Source organism: Pan troglodytes, chromosome 1 (genome assembly GCF_028858775.2).
Source record: "Pan troglodytes isolate AG18354 chromosome 1, NHGRI_mPanTro3-v2.0_pri, whole genome shotgun sequence".
Lineage (NCBI taxonomy): Eukaryota > Metazoa > Chordata > Mammalia > Primates > Hominidae > Pan > Pan troglodytes.
The window spans coordinates 46,860,340-46,882,126 of NC_072398.2; the positions used below are offsets into that span (position 1 = coordinate 46,860,340).

A 21,787-nucleotide genomic window follows, 5' to 3' on the forward strand; every position below is an offset into this window, starting at 1 on the left:
ACCCCCACAGCTGGCCCTCTGTGTAAGGTGGAATGGGGCCTAAATATCAGTCATGAGAAAGAAAGTCACCTTTTCCCACCTCATTTCTCCTTCCACCCAAGGAGAAGTCAGAAGTTGTCTGACTTCCACATCCACAGACTGAACAGCGCCAAAGTCTGAGAATATGAGAGGCCTTTGTCCGGACACACTGCATGCCCACTATGACTCAGTTTCCCCCACTAGCTAACTGCTGTGCCCCAATCTTGCCCCCCAACTTTGACTTCTCCCAAAATATCTGTTCACTCTCCCATCGGATGAAGTTGTACCTGATAATTAAGTTAGGTTCATCAAGCATGTATGAGGCACCTACTGTGTTCCAGGCCTTGGGCTGTGCATTATGTGGATGAAGCCTAGCGGCTCCCACTGGGCTGGGTTACATCACCCTGGAGCACCTGCTCCCGCTTCCACCCTCAGGCTGGGTCTGGCTTCCACGATGCCCCTGCTGGACAAGAAGGGAACTACAGGGCTCCTTGGAGGGAGGGATCTGTTATGGGTGGCCTGTGAGTCCCTGTGGACAGTCCCACCCCCAAGTAGAGAAAATGAGTATCTGAGCCTAGCCTCCTTCCCACCCACAACAGAGCCCAGGGGCAAGAGCAGGCTAGGTAGAGGAGACAACCCCTTCCTGATGCTTCTTTTGGGCGGCAGTCTCCACCCCTAAACCCAGGCTCCAATGGCAGAACACCAGTCGCCCCAGGACCGCTGGCCTGGTGGCCTCACCTAGGGAGGTCCCATTCCCACAGTCCCCCAGTGGGGTGTGGGAGCACTCTTTTCCTGAAATACGCATAGGAGTGTACACAGCCACACACTGATGACAACAGAAAACCCCGGAGAAACCAAAACCAGGAGCGGCATGCTGTCTGGAACGTGGACTGGGAGAGCGGGCGCCTGCAGAGGGAAGGGAAAGCTGAGGCAGGGGGCCCTGGGCTGTGACTCAGGCCCCAGGAAGCTGGTGACTCCCAGACCAGCCCTCTAATGACTCACAGCGACTGCAGGCTCGGCAGCTCCCACAGCGCCTCTGCAGGGATTCCTCCCAGCTGATTGTTCTGCAGCATCCTACGGGAGAAGAGAAAGGGCTTTAAGGACCCACATGGCATGCAGAGCTGGCTGGAGGGTGCTGACTCCTCCCTTGAACCCCCAGTCCCAAGCCAGACCCCTCCTTCTCACCCCAGCCTCAGAGCCCCAGAGAGAGTCTGGTCCAGCTCCCCTGCCTTGTTAGTGCAGATTCAGAGGCTGCTGAGGTCCCTGGGGGGTTGTACATGGGGCAGGGAGGCCCAGTGTTCAGGGAGAGCATCTCAGAAGGGACCCTAGGAGGAGGCAGGGGTGAAGAAGACCATGGAGAGGAAGGAGAGAAGACATTCTGAAGTCAGAGTACTTGGGATTTTGTTAAAGTTTGGTCAGGAAGGATGTGGGAAAATGTAGGTTGTCAGTTTCCGTGTCTATTCATCTGAAAGGCTAAAGGTTTCTTTATGGAAGGGGAGGATGTGGATGAGGATAAGGCTGCCCTTAGGGTGTCAGTGCCCCAGGCAAATACATTTTTTTCAGCCTTTGTCTGTAGGAACAATTCGAAGTACTCCAGAGGAGTGTATCTGCACTATTCTCATGGCCCAATCTCACCTAATCCCTCAAAGAAGTGCTGTGCCAGCCAATGAAAATGATCTGCTCACTAGCTGTCCTCTGGGGACCAGGACCCAAGTCCCAAAACCCCACGATGACTCCATAGGCAGGAGTCCTGGAGCTCCTCAGGGCACCTGGGAACTCCATGTGTAGGGTAGAGGGTCAGAGAGCATGTACAAGGGGAGAAACGGCCTGGGGTGCCACTCCAGGTGGCACTGCTGACTCTAGCCAACCCCAGGCATCAGAGGGGACTTAGAAAGTTTTGAGGATAGCACTCAAAAGCGCAGGGAGTCCCCTGAGGCACAGAGCCCTGAGCAAGAGAAGGAACTGGGTAAAGACATGGGAGGAAAACCCTCCAGGCCTTTAGATCCAGAAATGAGAAGGAGAGCACACAGGGAGTTCATGGAAGAGCTGGGGAAGCAAAAAGGGAGGAAGTTGCTGACTGCCCTGGGCACAGTGAGTGAGCCCTACCCTAGGAGACTCAATTACCCCTTTATGGTGTATTCATCCATCTTTCAGAGGGGGAAGCCTTGGTGCACAATCATTCAGGTAATTCCACGCTTCAGGAAGAGTAGCCCAATTTCTGGTCCTTTAGTTTAATAATAGGAATGGCTAATGTGCCAGGTCCTGGTCTTAGAACTTGTATTAATTCAAACTCACCCTTGTTACAACTCCAACAGATAGGGATTATTATCATCCTCATGCTGAGGGTGCACACAACTGCTAATTGACAGAGCTAGGCTTTGAACCTAGAGAGTTTGGGTCCAGAGTCTAGACACTTAACCATTACACCACAGCATCTATCATAGTGGTGGGATACAGCAGTGGCCAGAAAATGCTGAGCAGTAAGATGATGAGCCTGAGTCGTTTTCCATGCCTCCTATGTGACGTCCTGGTCAGAGTCACATGTCATCTCTCTTAAACTCCTCTTACGGGTATGTGAAAATCTCAAATATGAACCCAACCTCAGCATCACAAGAACAAAAGAATGCTGATCTCACTGTGGGAATGGGTGGGGATAGGAGGAGCCCTTCACAGAGGCAAGGCTACAGAAGGGAGAACAAAGAACAAAGACAGACTTTGGGGACCCCTGGGATTGGGTTCCTCTTTGCCACCCCAAGGGGTGGGGAAGGGACAAGGGCCATACAGGGGAAGGGCCTGGCTGCAGGAAGGGGCAGAGCCCAGGGCTGTGAGCAGCTGGAGGGCTCAGCCCCTTTCCATGCAAACTCCGTGTTCCTAAAGGTCTGTTGGCCTCCAGTGTCCCCTTCAATCCAGGCTCCACCCAATGCCAGAGGGGCCTTTCCAGTTACAGAGTTTTGCTTCAGGGTTGGAATTTAAACCTGTGTCTCTTGGGCTTCCTTACAGTATAGTTGTCACAGATGCAGACTCTGAAGTCAGACAGCCCTGATCCACATCCTAGCTCTGTTGCTTTCCAGCTGTGGGGTAGTGTGCAAGCTACTTAAGCACCGCGGGCCTTAGTTTTCTCTTTTCTTATCTATAAGTTGGGGATGATACTGACCTCATGCACTGATTGTGTGGATCAAATAAAATCACCCCTGTAAAGCCCTCAATGGCAGTGTCTCACACAGAGGACAAGTTCAATAGCACATTCACTGATACTATCAATTATCATTATTAGTATCTCGTTTCAGTATTACCACTTACTGGATGACTTGAGTAAGTCACTTCCTCTCCCCTCTCTGGACCTTGATTCCTTCATCTTTCAAAGGAAGAGGCTGCCAGAAGGTGCATAAAGCCTCACTCAGTGGTAACATTCCATCCAGGACATTTCCTGCCCTCTGCCCTGCTTAGTGTTTCTACCCTCCCAGCCATCCTGACTTCTTTCATCTAAAGGGTGGGCCTTCGCTTCCCATCTCAGAGGCCTGCCTTGATTCTCATGCAGAAGCCTGAGGGTGCTTGGAGCAAGGATACAAGAGAAACGATGGCTGAGAAAATGGGGTCGCAGGCTGCTCGTGCCTCTTCACAGGCCCCACCCCTCCAGGGGCCCAGGAGGCTACATCTGGTCACTGCACAAGTGAGTCCTGAGCTCCAAGGGGCCCCTCAATGCATCTTTACCTACATCACCTCCTAAGATTCCTCCATCCTTTCCTTTGTCAAATCCCAGAGAGATAACTAGAAAGATCTTTAAGGTTTCTGAATTGTACCTCCTCCCAATACAGACACTGTAACATCTTCTCACAGCACTTAATTTTCCTTCTAGTGTCAGGGAACTCATTGTCTCCCTGAGACAACTCATCCTATGCCAGACAGCCTGATTATCAGAAAGTCCTTTTATTCATGGAATCAACACCCATCAAGCTGGAGGTCAGCATGGCAGTTGGCTTTGGCCCTGACCCATTTCCCTTGATGTTCCTGTTCTCATTTCCCAGCCATCATTCTTTTATTGAACTACAACTGGGTTATAAAGGTTGGAAGGAAACAGCCCTTTGTTTTCCAAGATGAGGAGGTGAAGGCTCAGAGAGGGAAGGTAACTTGCCCTAAGTTACAAAGCAAATTAATGGCAGAATCAGGACTAGGACTCAAGTCCTGTCTCTCAGGCCAATGCTTTTGTGACGATATTTTCCTACTTCTTTTTCTAGCCCTGGTTCTATATGGAGAGGCAGTCTATCTAATCCAGCGGTTCTTAGCCCTGGTTATACATCAGAATCAACAGACAAGGTTTTAACATTTTTTTTGTAGAGATGGGGTCTTGATTTGTTGCCCAAGCTGGTCTCAAACTCCTGGGTTCAAGCAATCCTCCTGCCTCAGCCCACCACAGCCCTGGGATTAGAGGCATGAGCCACTGCACCTGACCTCTGGGATGATTTTTAAAATCCCAATGCCCAGGTCACACTGAAGCCCAGTTAAATCTCTGGGGCAAAGTCTCTGAGGGAGGAATATGAGGCATCAGTAGTTTTGCAAGCTCCCAGCTGACTCTAACATGCAGCCGTTGGTCCAGTAGAAGTCTAGTCCTCAACACTCCTCCCCTCACACATGTGAAGCATCTCTCTGGCCAGAGAGGCATTTGGGGGCAGGAACCATGAGTGTCACATCCAAAAAGTATAAAAGAGGTGATCCACCTGTGGTTTCCAAAGGCTCCTTTAGTTCTGTAGAAGTGCTTGGGGGTTATGGGGTGGGTAGGTAAGATGCAGCCTGGAGTGTACCACCCTCTTCACTCACTTTAACCAGAGACCTCATTCATCTGTTTTATGTATTGGGAGGTCTGCACAAAATGCTTTTTTTTTTTTGAGATGGCATTTTGCTCTTGTTGTCCAGGCTGGAGTGCAATGGCGCAACTCTCAAGGAGGTTGCTCGCTGCAACCTCCACCTCCCGGGCTCAAGTGATTCTCCTGCCTCAGCCTCCTAAGTAGCTGGGATTACAGGTGTGCGCCACCACGCCCTGCTAATTTTGTATTTTTAGTGGAGATGGGGTTTCACCAAGTTGGTCAGACTGGTCTCGAACTTCTGACCTCAGGTTATCCACCTGCCTTGGCCTCCCAGAGTGCTGGGATTACAGGCATGAGCCACCACACCCAGCCCACAAAATGCTTTTGATTTTAAGTTTCCTTTAAAAAAAAAATTTCATGTAGAGGGGTAATGTGCTGATGTCGTAACAAGGTCCAAGGGTGGCACATCACACGTATGAGTGTGAACACCGATCATCACGTGTATGAACTACAAAGAATCTGTTTTAAGTTTCCATAGCTAAAAATGTTGGAAATTTTATTCTGACTCCTCCACTTTAAAAGGTGAGAAAACGGAGGCTCAGAGAGAGGAAATCTGAGATCCTCCTCAACATCTGTTCTGGGGTCTGGTGAGGCTCTGAGTCTGACCTCAAGGCTTCTGACTGCACATGAGATCCACAGAGCTAGATCCACTTCCTGTCATCCCATCACTTGAAAGGATGAGGGCAGCAGGCCTTGCCTCATGTACAGGGGTGACTCAGAGAGGGCAGCCTTCTCCCCCGAGCCAGGTTGGTGAGGCTCGGACAGAGCCCAGCACTCCCAAATGACCAGCATGTCCCTTCGTGGGTCAGTTCAATTCAGTTCATCGACACTAATGGAGCCCAGGCTCAGCCAGGCATGGTCACCGCCTAGCCAGGCACAGAGTAAACACAGCTAATGTCAACTGAAGATGGCTCCATACAGGGTGAAAAGGGCTACACTAGAGGTTGGCTCAGGGAGATTTCCTCCTGGAGATGCTAACTCCCAGCCACTCCTCTATGGCCTGGAGCCAGGGTTTCATATGGGATGGGCCGCAGCTCAGGAAGCAGGAGCTGCCTTCTAAGAGCCTTAGTCTTTATCAAGATGGCATGGGCTAAGAATCCACAGTCACAGACTTACAGAGATTTGGGACTCAATCCAGGAGCAAGGCACCTGGGAAAATCTCCTGCCCAGTCTCTTGAGGGCAGGACGGGAGGCAGGTCCTCAGACTGTTACCCCAGTTTCCCAGATCTGGGCCTGGTAAGAAGCAACTGAAGCCCAGCAGGAGTCTTTCTAGATGCCAGGCCATCTTATGTCAGGCCAATCTGGCATAGGGAGGGAGGAGATGGTCTGCAGATGTGGGAAGATGACCAAGCCTCAGGCCTCACCCAGCTCTCTGGGAGGCCAGCTCTGGGGAAAGAAACCTGTGATGGAGACGAGACAGGAAACTTTTGAGATAAAGACCGGAGAAGCCTGACACACACACGCACACACGCATCCCCACACCCTTAGTCCACGGGTCAAGATGCAAGAGCTCTGGCCAAAGCTGCCCCTGTGTAAAAACAGGCAGGACAGGAGCCCTCAGAGGCTCAGGCATTTTCCCATATGCCTAGGGCAGAGGGAGCCATGGCTTCCCTTAGCACAGCTCCAGTGCTGAGCCGGGATGGTGAGACTAGTGATGGTTAAGACTAGCGTCTGGGCCTTGCCAGCTCTACAGGACAGAGATAGCGATGTGAGACTGAAAGTTCCCTGCAGTAGCTGACTCTCTTGATCTGAGCCTGGCCAGAGCCTGTGGGTTGAAGACTTAGAGAACTCTCAGAAGAAGAAGATCTTAAGAGTAATATCTCCAGATCGGGCAGGGATGGGTGGGGGTGTGGGGGGGGGGGTGTGGGAAAGACATGAGAGAGGGCTTCTGCCATAGTCATTTAAGAAAGGATTAGAGAGGGAATCCTCTTTATTTAATCCTTTGCCTCGGGAGTGAAGGACCAAGGCAGAGTGTCCCACAGGGAGAGCCCAGCCTCTGAAATAAGAAGAGGCCACTCAGATAAGGGTCCCAGGCCCAGAGAAGACTGGGGAGTAGCTAAGGTGACTGTCTCTTGGTACAAAAATCGGTTGTCATTATCATGGTGCTACTGCTCTATTTTTCTTGCAGCTCTGAAAAGCAAGCAATGGAAGAAAATACAAGGGAAATTGACATCAGACATCAGAAAGTAATTCATGCCTAGGATGCAGGTGGAATCTTCTGCTTTGAAGCATGTAAGAGGATAATTCCCCAAGACCACCCAACCCATCCCTAAGGTAGAGAAGTTCTGTAGGCCAAGGACTGACACAAAGGCTTTGGGGGACCAGGTGATCTTTGAGGATGGGGCAAAATGAGGCTCAATGGCAAAGTGGGGAGCAGACAGCCTGGCTGTCCTCAGCTCCCACTCAACTTCTGCCCACAACCTCCCCCTGCTGCCCTACTCACTGAGCCAAGGGTGCCATTTGCAGAAAGAGGGGCAGGAGGCCTGTGGTTTCTCTGAAGCTTTGATTTATTGCCTAATGCAGGCAAAGAAGAAAGAGGAGGCTCATCTCTAAGCCGGAGTCTTAGGAATGGGACGTGAGTCTTACATCTTCTGAAGGCCCAGTAAACAGAGCCCTGCTCTCTAATCCGGGCTGCAGGTCTGAGCCTGCCACTGGGCACAGACATACCACCAAGTAGGCCGCCGGCACTGTGTGTCTGTTTCAGAATGCCTCCCCTGCTCCCCAGGGCAGAGATGTTTATGGGGAGAAAGACACAGAGAGGAGACAGGAAGAAGCAGAACTGAGAGGCAGGGAATAGTGGGGCAGGGAGAAGGAGAAGGGGGAGACAAGGTGACAACAGGAGAGACCCAAGGACAGAGCAGAGACTAAGGGAAAGATAGAGACCAGAGAGCCCTTGGAGTCAGAGATTCACAGGCAGAGGGGCCAGAGACGAACAACACAGGGAAAGGAGAAAGTGCTTAGATGTGGAGTGTTGAACTTGACCAGCTGGAAGCCTGGAACTCATGGGCCAAGGCGGGCAGGACCACCACTAGCCCATCAGCAACTCTGAGTACATTTTTAAAAGATATTGCTTTCTGGGTGAATGCAGCCCCAAGCCAGGGCACAGGACTGGGATTCAGCCCCTTCTCACTTCCTTAACCAGATGCTCTGGTGCAATGAACAACCTGCTCAACTGTACAAAGGAGACCTGCAAGTCAAGTCAGGGGTAAGGAAGTAGCAGAGTTGGGAATGACTCACCACTTTAGGGAAGCCCCAAATGCTCATTCTGTTGCTCCAGCATCAGTCCCTAATATCCTCCTTTTCTTCCCAAACCAGACCCTGTGGCAACGCGCCCTCCCTGGAAACCTCTCCTATCTACCTTCAGTCCCTATGCATCCGCTTCCTCCCAATTCCTCTTGCCCTCACTCATCATAAGCATATGAGGAGGCTTTGGGAGGACAGTCTTAGTTGGAACAAGGTGAGTCATGAGTTGAGGAGATTGTGTCTCAGCCTTCCTTTCTCTGAAATGGGCCATCAGTTTGATGGTAAGTGGAAGCTAGGTGGAATAACAAAAGGTCCTCTCCAACTCTCACTTTCCTTTTGCTTCAAAGGGAATAGGTAAAGGAGGAGCAGGGAGGAAGCAACATGAAGACTGAAGGAGGGAATATGTTTATAGCCAGAATGGAAACTCAGTACTGCAGCCACAGAGACTAAGGTTGGGTTGCAAGGGGAAGAAAAGCCAAAGAAAAGCCACCTGGATTTCCCCTCTCCAGAAACAGTCTTATCCGTCTCTTGGGCTAGAGGTCATGGGGAGAGACCTGTGGGTCTGTAACTGAACTCAGTCCCACAAAGACCTATGTTGATGGTCATTATACACTTTAATTTTTTTAAATGTTTCACTTCCTTTTAGTGTGGCTGAATGTAGCAGGTACAATTAAATGTTTATTTACAAATCATAAAGTTTGTTACAGACAAGGTGAAGCAAAGAAATGGAAATAACAATTGAAACTGAAAGTGAAGATAAGGAAATAATAAGCAAGTCAGTGGTAAACCAAGACTTGGGTTCTAAAACTTTGATTTGCTCACCATTCTCAGTGCTGCAGCTCTATGTAAAATGAGGTGTACCTATACTTACAGGATTTTCAGGCTGTAGAGACCAGAGAATGCTTGTCCTGGGATGTGTGAGAGATGGTTCCCAGAGAGACGCCTGGAAATCAGAGACAAGGGTCAGCGATGTTGGCAGGTAACCCAAGGAGGTGGTGACCTCCATAAGAAAGTGTCTAGAGATACGGGAAGGGAGGGCGGTGGTAAAAACTACTATTTATTGAAATCTACGATGTGTTTAATACTTCACATGCATTGCCTCAGTTCTCACAATAATCCTGTAAAGTGCCTATTATTTTCCCCAAATTTCAGATGAGGAAACTGAGGCTAGGAGAAGTCAACCACGTCCCCTAGGGGTCACAGAACCAGTCCATGGCAGAGCCTGGTGTTCTCACCCAGACCTGACTAATTTCAAGGCTCACGGCCACAGTTTCCCCACATCCTCTCCTGTGCTAACCTGGATTACCCACCGCCTGCTCTCAACTGCTGGACTGCGTCATATGGTGTCATCAGTAGAGGGAGGAGTACCAGGGGGTGTGTCTGTGTCTCTCCAGGCCCTAAACTACACAGCTAACCCTCACTAATCCAAGAGGGTTAAGGAAATGGGGTGGTGTAATTCGTCTAACATTCTGGTCTAATTAAGCGTTTCCATGTTTATCGGGGCAATCACCAATTCTAAAAGGAGCAAATGCAACGAAATACACTCAGTGCTGAAACCTGACTGAGCAGAATTTAATGGTGGATGATTCAGAAGGCACTGCCTGATCTCCAAAGTCCCCAGGGACATTATTTTGTGCATCAGTTCCTACCAAGAGGCTTGTAGATGTGGAGATTGTGCTGGCATACCTCAGACACTATTTTTAAAACATATATCTCTAATAAAAGTCCCTTTATTTGACATTTATTGTTTAAAAAAAAACTATGTGGAAAGGCATCGTGACATCTGAGGTCTCCTAGCTTGGGTTCTGTAGGTGGGTATTTGCCGTGGAAAGGTCCTTTAGGTGGAGCCTCTAAAATGGGTCCAGACCTCTCAGGTCGTGGGAGACGGAAAGTCAGCCTGAAGTTCTCAGGTCGTGTCCAATGTCACCTGCCTGAGCTCCTTGGCCTTTGCTCTTGCTTTGCATTCCCATCTAAGCTGGGTCATCTCCCCTTCAAAAGGCCCCTCCACTGCCTCTTACCCTGTCCGTCTCCTTTGAAAACTGGTTTAATCTTCTTCCTCCAGGAAGGCTTTCCTGCCTACTGGCCAGGCCAACCCTGACCACTCCCTTACACAGAATGCCCTGGGTGCCTGAGCCAACAGCTGCCACACTCCCCTGCTGACTTGCTGGCCACACTACTCTTCAGCCTCACCTGGACATTCCCTGGGGGTGGCAGGAAGGCTTTTATCTTGTTTTCTCCCAGAGCACCTTGAGCTTGCCTGTCTACCAGAGGGGGTTCAACAAGTACTTGGTCTGGATACCAAGCCATGGCCCTGGGGGTCAAAACTCCAACAGGGGCAGGTTGACCACATCCTTGGGGAGCACTGTCTAGGGTCGCGGTGGCAAGGTCTGTTAGGGGAGTAGTGGGGCCAGGGTAGAGGTGAAATTGTGAATGCTTTCGGGGCCAGGAACTCACAGTTTGCGAAGTTTCTTTGTTTATTATTTTTTATTTAAATTCTAAAAGAGCTAGACAAATTCTAAAAGAGCTGTAACACTCAGTTTGAGAAGTTTAAGCAAAATTTCTAGAGCCGCAAGGATCTATGTGGTGTGAAAATTAGAAAAAACAGGGCTGGGAGGTGTTGGAAATACAGAGCTAGGATGAAAGCAAGGATTGGGACAGAATGACCTGGCTTCCCAGAGCAGGCAGTCCAGTCACTCTAATCCAGGAGATGATTTACTTTTGAGCACCCCTAGCATATAAGGCCAGATTGAAGAATCCCAACCTGAGAGTGACCACTGTGGGCAGGGATTCACCAGGGAGTACTTTGTGGAGGAAATGGGCCTTTACTGTAAGGGAGGGTCTAAGAAATGGATCCCTTAGGCCATGGGGAATTACAGAAGGCTTTTGAGCTGGTGAGATGCATCCTGAAGGTGTGCAGAGTAATTTAGAATGGAAGGAGGGCATCTGTCAGTTAGGAGGCTGGTTCAACCCCTAGATGTGAGGGGACATCTGGGGCAGTAGCAGTGGGACTAGAGAAGCGGGGTGGAGGTGAGAGACATCCCAGAGAAGAACCACCAGGACTTGGGGAGGGGCTGGTGGCTGGACACGGGGTATGACAGCAGGTCAAAGATGACTCCCAGTGAGAAGTTAGGAGGGAATGCTGCAAAGAGGAGCTGGTTTCAAAGACGAATGAAAGCTAGATCCTAGACTTCCCATGCCATGTGGCCCAGCATGTCAATTCACACCTGGGGCAGGTGTCAGCTGAAGAACACCCTGCTGTCAAGAACTGTCTTAGCTTCCCAAGCCCCTTTCTCTTCTCTCCACCCCACCTCCTGGGGAGCTCTGGTTCCAGAGATATTAGACAGAGCCCATGCTTGCCTCCCACCCTGCAAAGCATCTACTCACAGCTCCTCCAAGAAGCGCAGGTGGTGGAAGAGGCCAGGCTGAAGCTCTGTGAGGTTGTTCATGCTGAGGTCCCTGGTGGAGAGAAGATGGAAAAAGGAGCTGTGAACTCCCCACTTGGGCCATCTGGCACTGTCCAGGTGCCAACCCCCCTCGAGGGACCTCCAAGGCTCCCACAGTACCCCCCACCAGGCCATTCTGACTCCAAAGCCAGTCTGACAACAGCAGCTGCATTCTCTCTAAGAGCAAGAACTGAGCTGGGAGTCAGGCCTCCCGGGTCATTTGGTGATTCTCTCTATATGGTCTCCTACTTTCCCCTCTGCCTTTCACCCGTCCTTTGTGAGACTCCCCTGGGACTGGCTGTGATTGGGATTATGAAGGAAACTGGCCTCCCTATAAAGCGAGGAACTAGAGTAAAATTCATAGAATTTCAGAGCAGGAAGGGAAGGATCGCCAAATACAAATAATATCTCACCCACTCTTTTTACCAGTGGGGAAACTGAGGCCCAGAGATCACTGCTATTCCAGTCTATGGAGCAGGCTCATTCAGTATTCATGAACTGGTACAACTGTCCCTGGGCTCCCCTTGGGGGACCATCCTCTGATTCAATCCCAGAGCTAGTGGCATTTCACTGCCCTTTGAGGTGTCTACCAGGCTCTACCTGTTTGCTTCCCTTAGTCCAGGGGTCCCCAACCCGGGGGCAGCAGACCGAAACCAGGCGGAACATAGAGAGGGAGGTGAGCAGGCTGGTGAGCATTCCCGCCCGAGCTCCACCTCCTGTCAGATCAGCCGAGGCAGCATAAGATTCTCATAGGAGTGCGAACCCTACTGTGAACTGCGCATGCGAGGGGTCTAGGTTGCATGCTCCTTATGAGACTCTAACTAATGCCTGATGATCTGAGGTGGAACAGTTTCATCCCGAAACCATCCCCCACACTCCACCCCTGTCCGTGGAAAAAAATTATCTTCCATGAAACTGGTCCCTGGTGCCAGATAGGTTAGGGAACACTGTCTTAGTCCGCCTGGAAGACATGACACCTTGGCACATCACAGAACTGGCACACCACTAGATTCCCAAGTGGGGTAAGGATCCCAGTCCCTCTGCGGATCCACAGCCTCGATCATCTTAAGCTCATATTATCTGACAGACCCTGTGGGTGGTTGCAGTGTCACTGTCCTCTTAGAGGCCCTGCACACAAAATAATCACAATAATTACCCTGGCATTTACTGCAGGCCCACTCTGTGTCAGACACCGGCTAATCTTTACCCAAACAACCTCCCTCCGTTCTCACAATAACCCCAAATTAGCTTCCATCATTATCTCCATTTTACACTCAAGAAAACAAAGAGAAAGGAGCACTGAGCTTCAAAGTCAAAAGGCCCTGAGGTCACATCTCTCCTCTGCAGTTACCTATCAGAGGTTGGGCCCTTGACCTCTGGGCCCCTAGTTGACCTCATCTATAAAAATAGGGCAGCACCAAGCTGGTAGGGTGCTTGTAAAGATTAAGTGAGCTAATGCTTACAGACTGCCTAATAAATAGTATGGACAAGGTACATATTTGCTTTTCTCCTCTTGCCTTTCCCTCGGGGTCCTGTGGGCAAGTGTCCCAGCCCCACAGGCCGGTGGGAGAGGGGCTGGTGCCTTTTCCACAGGCCTGTGGGGCTGGGACACTTGCCCACAGGACACTGAGGGAAAGATGGAAGGAGGAAAGTAGTAGAGAGGAGTTGGTACCTTCCTCTGTGGGTCCCACCCTGTGTTGGCATCTTCTTCACAGTTTGTGCCTGGGTGAGCAACAGTGTGTGAGACTGTGTGTGTGTGCCTGACACGTTTGCATTCCATCCTACTTCAAACTCCTAATGCCTGATTCTCGTCTCTGCCTGCCCCTTCCCTGAGGGGGTACAGAGGTGGGCTCAGACCAGACCACCACAAGCTGGGCACTGCCCCCAAGCCTTCTTGAGGCTTTCTCCTTTCCCTAGACATGCACTGTCGCCCTCAAACCTCAGTGTCTGCATTTCCCCCCAAGAAATGCGTGTGCTTTCTGTGTGCCCAGAAAGGCAGGCTGGGAACAGCCTGGAGAGCGTGTGCTTGGGAGTCCTGTTCCAATCTATAAAAAGACTGTTTAGTCTCAAATATTTTATCTTTGATAAAGCCTGGGCTCTGGACTCCATGTCCTCCAAGGAAGGAAGACATTCCGTGCAGGGTAGAACCAAGGAACTGGCATGCTGCACCCAGCGCTGCTTCTCATCTACCATTCCCTCCCTGCTCCCCTGCAGAACACCTCTGGGCTTGCCAGTCTAGAAACGGGATCCGCAGAAGCTGTAGGTGGTGTGCTGTGGCCACAGTTTCAGGTGGGAGAGAGGCAGAACCCAGAGAGTTTGTTGATGGATTTTTTTCCCCCAGAGTTTCACTGTTGTCACCCAGGCTGGAGTACAGTGGTGTGATCTCGGCTCACTGCAACCTTCGCCTCCGGGGCTCAAGTGATTCTCCTGCCTCAGCCTCCTGAGTAGCTGGGATTATGGGCACCTGCCACCACGCCTGGCTATTTTTGTATTTTTAGTAGAAATGGGGTTCATCATGTTGGCCAGGCTGGTCTCGAACTCCTGACCTCAAGTGATCCTCCTGCCTTGGCCTCCCAAAGTGCTGGGATTACAGGAGTGAGCCACTGCGCCCAGCCTGTGGATGGATTTTAAGCCAGGGTTTGGTCCTCAGGATGTTTTCAGGCCCCACTAGCCTTGGATTGTGGCTGAAATGAGAAGGTGCAGGAGCACACTGGACAGTGTCAGGGGAACGTAGGGTGGCACCCACAGAAACCCAAGCCACAGAAGCTGGGCCAGATCGGACTCCTCCCCCTGGTGTCCCACCCCTGGCTCATTCTCAGTGAGGCAGGAGGCTCGAGGTGCCGAAAAAAAATGATTACCTCTAAATATTTACCCTGTGCATTTCTGGATGTGTCTCGACAGGAACGCAGCGGGAGTTCAAGGAGCACTCAGGGCGTGTGACTCAGGCCTCATCACTCAGCTGTCCCTCCAGGGGCCGGGCCGCAGAGCCTCTGATGTCCCTCCATGGCTCCCACCCCACCCACTCCCTCTGCCCCACCACCCTGACTAGCGGCCTCATTGTTCTCCCCTGCAGAGGAGGGGGCCTGAACCCCTCCACCCGCCCCCACATCCTGCCCCAAAACAACACAAAGCCCAGCTGCAGTGCTCAGTAAAGGGGGTGGGGTGGGGCAAGGAGGGTGAATTTCAACTGTTCAGGGGTGGAGGGAGCCCCATTCAGGGCTGGCTCTCTCACAAAAGGAAAAGGGGTAAGGCTGGTGCCAGGGGAAGGGGAAGGAAGAGGAGCGTGCAGAGCTGGAAGAGGGAGGTGAAGTGGGGATTTCAAGGCCGAGAGCCACCAAGCCAATGCCACCAGCCCTGGGAATGGCTAAGAGCCCTGGCAAGAGGCACTGAGCCCTGCTGTGGGGAGGCTGTGCCTGCACAATGACAGGGAAGGAACTGACACACAGAAACTCCAAACACAGAGGTAGCTCTGTCATGTTGGTGGTTCCTACTGACATATGACTGTCCTGGGAGGTTGGTTGTGCAGCTGGTTTTTTGTGCAACTCAGAGGGCACAGCTCAAACATTCAGGCCCTGCCTGGACCCAGGGGAAATAAGAGGACACCTTGATCCTTGGGTGCTTGGGGTTTGGTTGTGGCTACATCCACTTGGCTGCATGAACTTGTAGATATGTACAAGAAGTGGGGGTCATGGGATGGGATAGCTGGATGTACTTGTTTTGAGGGTTCTGGGCATGTGTGTGTCATGTGTGAGGGCACATGTGTTTATCTGTACCTATGCATGTACAGCAAGGGCATTGAGATGATGGGTTGTAACTCCATCCTGAAGCCTTCTTCCTGGGAGCCCTTGGGATACCCAGAAGGGCTATGAGTCCTCTCAACTGGACACAGCCATGATGGGATGGGGATGGGAAATGTCTCAGGGAGAGACTTGCAGGAGGGGAATGGAGAGGAGAGAAGAGAGGGGCAGTTGTGGGCATGGGACGTGGAAGTTTCTGGCTGCACATGAGGAAAATGTTCTCAGAGTTTCACCCTGTGAGGCAACCAGACCACCCAAGGAAACTGGGTAAGGTGGTGTCACCATGGAGACAGGGAACAGGTTTGATAAGAGGGAGGATGCTGGGGGATGGAGGGGTCAGAGAGCAGCTGAAAGGGGCTGGGGTCATAGAAGACCCTCCGCCGAGGCAATCTGGCTCATATCCAAGGGCCCGAGGGGATTGGGTCTGTTTGAATTTTTCCTATGGGAAGAAGAAACAGTGAAAAACAAGCCCCTGGGTCCCCTGGGGTGGACCTGGGGGAACTGTGCCCACCTGCCCCGCTGGAGAAGAGACTGGAGGGGCAGAAACCCCTTTTCCACTGTCCCACTGTGGACTCAGGTTGCCCATCTCTGCAGCCAGGAAAAGGCCAGTTATTTTATTTATGTATAGATTTAAGGCATATGACTTGATGATCTAATCTCTGTATACATTGTGAGATAATCAGCACAATCAAACTAATTAAGATAGTCATCACCTCACATAGTGTGTGTGTGTGAGTGTGTGTGAATGTGTGTGAGTGTGTGTGTGTGTGTGTGTGTCTGATAGGAGCATTTAAGATCTGCTTTCAGGAAAAGGCCAGCTACAGTGGCCAGGAGCCGAGCTCCTGGGGTTGGCTATGCCCCACAGTCCCCTCCTTTGTGAGGTGCTCCCAGCACCCCCTGTCCCCACGGTATTTTGCATATGATCACTCAACAGTGCTTACTGAGCACTTACCATGCATGTAGCACAGCACCTGCCGTTGTTATCCCCCCAGGACAACACTCACTAGCTGTGTGACCCTGGTCATGTCACTTCCCATCTCTAAGCCTCCATTTTCTCACCTGTGATATTGAAATAATGACACTAGCTACCTCACAAGAATTGTAGTGTGGGCCGGGCGTGGTGACTCACGCCTGTAATCCCAGCACTTTGGGAGGCTGAGGCGGGTGGACCACCTGAGGTCAGGACTTCAAGACCAGTCTGGCCAACATGGTGAAATCGCGTCTCTACTAAAAATACAAAAATTAGCCGGGCCTGGTGACAGGTGCCTGTAATCCCAGCTACTCGAGAGGCTGAGGCAGGGAGAATCACTTGAACTCAGGAGGCGGAGGTTGCAGGGAGCCAAGATCACGCCACTGCACTCCGGACGGGGCGACAGAATGAGATTCTGTCTCAAAAAAAAAAAAAAAAAATTGTAGTGTGAAGTATATGAGTAAATAAATATAAAACACAGTGCTGGCCGGGCGCGGTGGCTCATGCCTGTAATCCCAGCACGTTGAGAGGCCAAGGTGGGTGGATCACCTGAGGTCAGGAGTTCGAGACCAGCCTGGCCAAAATGGCGAAACCCCGTCTCTACTAAAAATACAAAAATATAGCCAGGTGTGGTGAAGGTCACCTGTAATTCCAGCTACTTGGGAGGCTGAGGCAGGAGAATTGCTTGAACCTGGGAGGAGGAAGAGGTTGCAGTGAGTCAAGATCATGCCACTGTACCCCAGCCTAGGCAACAAGAATGAAACTGTCTCAAAACAAATAAATAAATAAATAAAACCCAGTGCTCAATAACTATGCCTTATCATTAATATTCTACTCATCTAACTGAATTATAATTATTAGTATAGAATGACACAGATGACTATGTGTTTCTTCAAGGCAAGGACTTAACCTTAGTCATCTGTGTATCCTCCAGTCCTATCAGGGTGCCTGGCAAATGGGGTGCTCAATAAATATCCAAATGAGTGCATTACTCTCATACACAGGTGATGTTCCTGTGGCTGAGCCTTTACTCTAGGGAAGTTCTTCCTACTGCCTAGTGTCAATGTCTCCCCCAGCTGCTACAATGGCTAACCTCTATAAAGAAGCTACCCCATGCTTAGTTCCAAGCCGGCACCCAATCAATGAAGGCTGTTGCTCACAGTGCTCACTGTTCTCTTAATTAGGCATCCTCTAGAGAAGTTAAAGTGAGGTCCTCCTCCAAATAATCCTTTGGCTCCTGCAGTGGACCAGCAGCTTTCTCCAGAGCCTTCTCCTCTCAGTCTCTGACTAGGGCTTAACGGGCTGCCCAGACAACCTTCAGCAGCAACCCCTCCCCATGAAGGCCAGGCTGAGCCAGGCACATATCCTGCCATGTCAGGAGACAGCTCGTGGTTTGGCAAGGAGCAGGACAGGCCACTGTTGAGAGTCCAAAGGTGGGGTTCTCTCCCACTGAAAAAAGCCAGGAGACAGGCTGGCTGCCACGGAGACCATTTGGTGCTCAGAGAACCCTTGCTGAATTCTTCTGTCAACAAGAGAAGCAGGTGATGGGGTAGAGAGGAAAGAACACAGAATCTGGAATCAGAGGACCTGGTTCCATTAGACGAATGCTAAGTTCCCGGCCAGCCCTGAAGGTCATGAAGTTGTTTTCCCATGGGCTTCTGTGCGCTGAGCTCAGTGCTGCATGAGATGGAGACAAAGCCCAGGACAAGGTCTGGGCCATCAAGGAGTTGACAGTGTTGCTGGGGAAGGACTTTTTACTCACAAAGGGACGGCAAACCTCCATATATGTACTCCGCTTTGTAGTTTACAAACTGCTCTGCAGCCACCCTCCCAATTAGGTTCTAGACCATGTGCCCAGACTGGAGAGTAAAACAGACACTCAGGAGAGAGGGTCAGCAGAGAAGGCTTCCTGGGCAGAATGAGGTGGGGCATGGATGAGACGTGAGCAACCCACAGAACTGAGTTCAGAGAGGAAAGCACCAGAGAGCACCTCATGTTACTTGTGGGGGCTCCGTCGGCATTGTGGATGAGCAGTTCTTTACTGGGCGGGACTGTCCCACTCGCTGCAGAGCTTTTTGCTTCCCTGGCCTTGCTCATAAGTGTTTGGAGCATCTCCCTATTATTGTGACCATCAAAAACACCCCATGAGCCTGGACAACATTGCGAGACCTCATCCCTATACAAAATTAAAAACTAGCCAGACCCGGTGGCACACACCTAGGGTCCCAGCTACTTGGAAGGCTGAGGCAGGAGAATCCCCTGAGCTTGGGAGTTTGAAGCTGCAGTGAGCTAGGGTAGTACCACTACACTCCAGGCTGGACAACAGACTGAGACTTTCTCTCTTAAAAGAAAATTTTAAATGAAGAAAAACACCCCATGCATTTCCAAACACCCCCTGAATAGCAGGCGCTTTCCTCTACCTACACTCCTTCAATTTGCTAGTGCAGGAACAGACTCAGAGGAACAGAGTTACCTAAGGACACACGGCAAGTTCATGGCAGAGTGGGTGTTACAAGTAGGTCTCCTAAAATCCTGGGGGATGCTCTTTCCACCCACCAGATTGATCTTAGTTTCTAGCACAGCCTCCCCACTTTAGATGGCACCTTCTTATCAGAGATGACTTGAATACTAGCTATCATCTTTGAGATTCCAAACACACAAGATGACACAAAGTTGTCTCAGATTTTTTGCAATTTTCACAAATATCCAAACAAGGGAGTGTACTTCCATCAGGAAAAAGTGTGTCTATCTTCACACACACATAAGAGCACAACCTGTTCTCTCTGGCTTTGCACAGAGTCCTGTGTGAGAACAATGCTGTATTTTTAAATAAAAGGGCTATTGCTTTATTTTGCCCTTTCTTGGCTCCCTTGTTGGTAAAAGGAATGTCTCCCAGACTGCCTGGAGTGGCAGGAGGGTTTGTGATGGAGAGGACAGGATGTGGGGGAAGATAGTAAAAGAGAAGCTGGAGGGGTGCCTGGAGTGGGGGGTTATTTGTGAGGGGAGAGAGAGTCCCTGGCAGTTGCTAAGCAAAGGCAAACCTTGTGCAGGTCAGACTGAGCCAGGGAGATGCTGGGCACCCACAGTGTCGCCCGAAGGTGACCCAATTCATTCAGGTGGGGCTGGGAGGGATAAAGGCAGGGGAAGACATTCCTAAAAGTCAGGGGAGAGAAACAAAAAGGTGGAGTTTTTTGTTTTGTTCTGTTTTGTTTGCCCTGAGTTAAAAGACCATGGAAGTCAGAAGTCAGAGACTGTCCACTGCATTGTGGTGTTTCATCGATGTGGTGTGGGGCTCCTAAAACCCTGATGGCAGAGAAAGGTCAGCGAGGGACGAGACCCAGGAGAGGTTCCTCTCTCTCAAAAATGCTAGATTTGGGAAATCATGGTTTGGCACCACCACAGGAACCAACTTCAGGTTAAATCGTATTGCTCTGACCTCTTCTTACTGAAAGGGGTTAATCTGATAGCAACAGCATGCCAAGGGTGTGGGCCCCTGGGCAGAGCGAGGAGATGGAGACAGTTCTGGGGCCGGTCCCCACCCTCAGCACTGCAGGGGAATCCTCTTGGGAGGGACTAAGGCCCATCGCAGGCTGAGGGGACATCTCTGGCTCTCCCCGGCACAGCTGCGAAGCTGGAGTGGCCCACACAAGTTCCTGAATCCCAGTCAGAAGTGTTACAGCAGGTCAGGTGCAAAAGGTCACTCCTGCCCCCATGCAATTAGTTGTGGCTCTCAGAGAGCCTGGGGAGGTGTTCCCCTGCCTGTGCCCAGAGCCAGGAGAAGCTTCTCAAGAGCAAAGTGTGGCACCGGGATTGCATAATGTGTGTGTGTGCTTCTCCCTCAATGGCTCCTTCCTCCTTGCCAAGCCATGCCACCCACAGGCAGAGAAGTTAAAGGGACCCAGGCCTCCCAGGCCCAGCCGGAGCCACAGTATGACCTGAGAACAGCCCAGGAGTATGACAGAGCAGAGCCTCTGGAGAGGAATGAAAATATGGGGGACTGCTTCTGGGCCCCCTCTGCTCTCTACTACCTCTCTGAGAGACAACGCAAGACCTACACTGTCCAGCGCAGTGGCCACTAGCCACTTGTGACTATATTTAAATTCATTAAAATTAAATTTAAAATGCAGTCCCTTAGCTGCACTAGCCACATTTCAAGGCTCAATAGCCACATAAAGCTAGTGGCTCCTGTATTGGACAGCACAGTTCTAGAACACATCCATCATCGCAGGGCATTCTATTGGGCAGCAATGGTACAGCCTCTGTTGTCAGACTGACTTGTGTTTGATTTCCAGCTCTGCCACTTACTGGCTTCTGCGATTTTGGACAATTACTTCACCTGTCTTTGTCTTAATTTCCTCCCTGGTAAAGTGCTTAGGCAGTGCCTAGCACATGTTAAGTAACCAACAAATGTTACCTTTGAGCATCACCACCCAACTCAACCATTTACTGAAGCCCAGTTCAAGTACCTCCTCCTGCAAGAAGCCTCCAACCTTCAACCATTCATTTAGTCATGCAGCCATTTATCTATTCAACATTTATTGAGCACCTAGTATACATCAGGCACTATGCTAGGTGACGAAGCGGCAAAGTCCAATCACAGATGCTCCCTGTCCTCAAAGAGCCAAGTAAGTGGGGACAATGACAACAGAGTGGACAATTACAAGCCTGAGTGACAAGTGCTGGGACTGGGACTTAAGTGTCACAGGGCTTCCTCAGACTAATCCCTTTGGCCTTTGACTCTGATCTCTGCAGGTTCAGTCACAAAGTGAGGCCACACGATCCTGTGCTCGATTAAAACTGTCATCTCCTAATCTCAGACTGCTCATTCATGCGGCTGGTCTCCCCAGACAGGCTGGGAGCTCCTCCATGGCTCCCAGTTGTCTGTCCTTGTCACATACACACACAGCTTCAAAGCTCATTTTCTACAGCTTCCGAGGGGTGGGCACCCCACCTGCGGGTCCTGGACAAGGGATTGAGGAGGGACGGAAGACAGATTCTGAGGCAGGAGGGAAAGGGAATTAAGCCAGCACATGAAAACGGCAGTGGCTGTGCATCAGAGGACTTGCCCACTCAATCCTGCTAAGCCTGGTCTCCCCTGACTCACCAGCGTCTCTTCTAGCCCTCATTCTGATCTCCAGCTCCATCTAGGAGGGCACTGTTTCTGTGTGTGGAGGTATGTGGGCATGAATTCTGTTTACCCTATCAGACTGGAAGCCCCTTAGAAAGAAGGACTGAGATATCCCATTAGATCAGACCTCTCCATGGGTAAAAACTGCACTTCCCTCCTCGCATGGAAATCCCTGAGCTCTCAGCCAGGGCCCCCAGAAGAGGAACTGGGTGGAGCTGATGCAGGTGGGAAGAACTAGGGTGCACAAGGATTGGGGAGGTGAAGTCAGACCACATCTCTGAGCCTTGTTTGTTTAGCTGAAGCTCCTTGTCCTGCTGCCTTTATTT

At 50.9% G+C, this 21,787-nt stretch overlaps 1 protein-coding gene, 1 non-coding gene and 1 pseudogene across 11 annotated transcripts in view; all 3 read right to left on the reverse strand.

The window, feature by feature from the left end:
- LGR6 (leucine rich repeat containing G protein-coupled receptor 6) overlaps positions 1 to 21,787 on the reverse strand; it is a 127,629-nt gene that overhangs the window by 82,415 nt on the left and 23,427 nt on the right. For 7 of the 10 annotated variants that reach the window (XM_016935790.4, XM_054657666.2, XM_063793651.1 and 4 more), the window contains exons 2-4: positions 11,508 to 11,579; positions 8,995 to 9,066; positions 1,021 to 1,092 (exon numbers count right to left, since the gene is read on the reverse strand). In XM_016935790.4, the coding sequence (XP_016791279.3) occupies positions 1,021 to 1,092; positions 8,995 to 9,066; positions 11,508 to 11,579 (216 nt within the window). Of the gene's footprint in view, positions 1 to 1,020; positions 1,093 to 8,994; positions 9,067 to 11,507; positions 11,580 to 14,438; positions 17,025 to 21,787 lie in introns of those variants that run through there. The other 3 variants (XM_063793654.1, XM_063793643.1, XM_054657671.2) reach the window with 1 other exon arrangement.
- Positions 5,239 to 5,339, reverse strand: LOC112207540 (small nucleolar RNA U13). Its single transcript, XR_002941980.1, has one exon. It is a non-coding gene; the product is annotated as a small nucleolar RNA U13 (small nucleolar RNA).
- LOC112207139 (U7 small nuclear RNA) lies at positions 10,604 to 10,658 on the reverse strand (annotated as a pseudogene).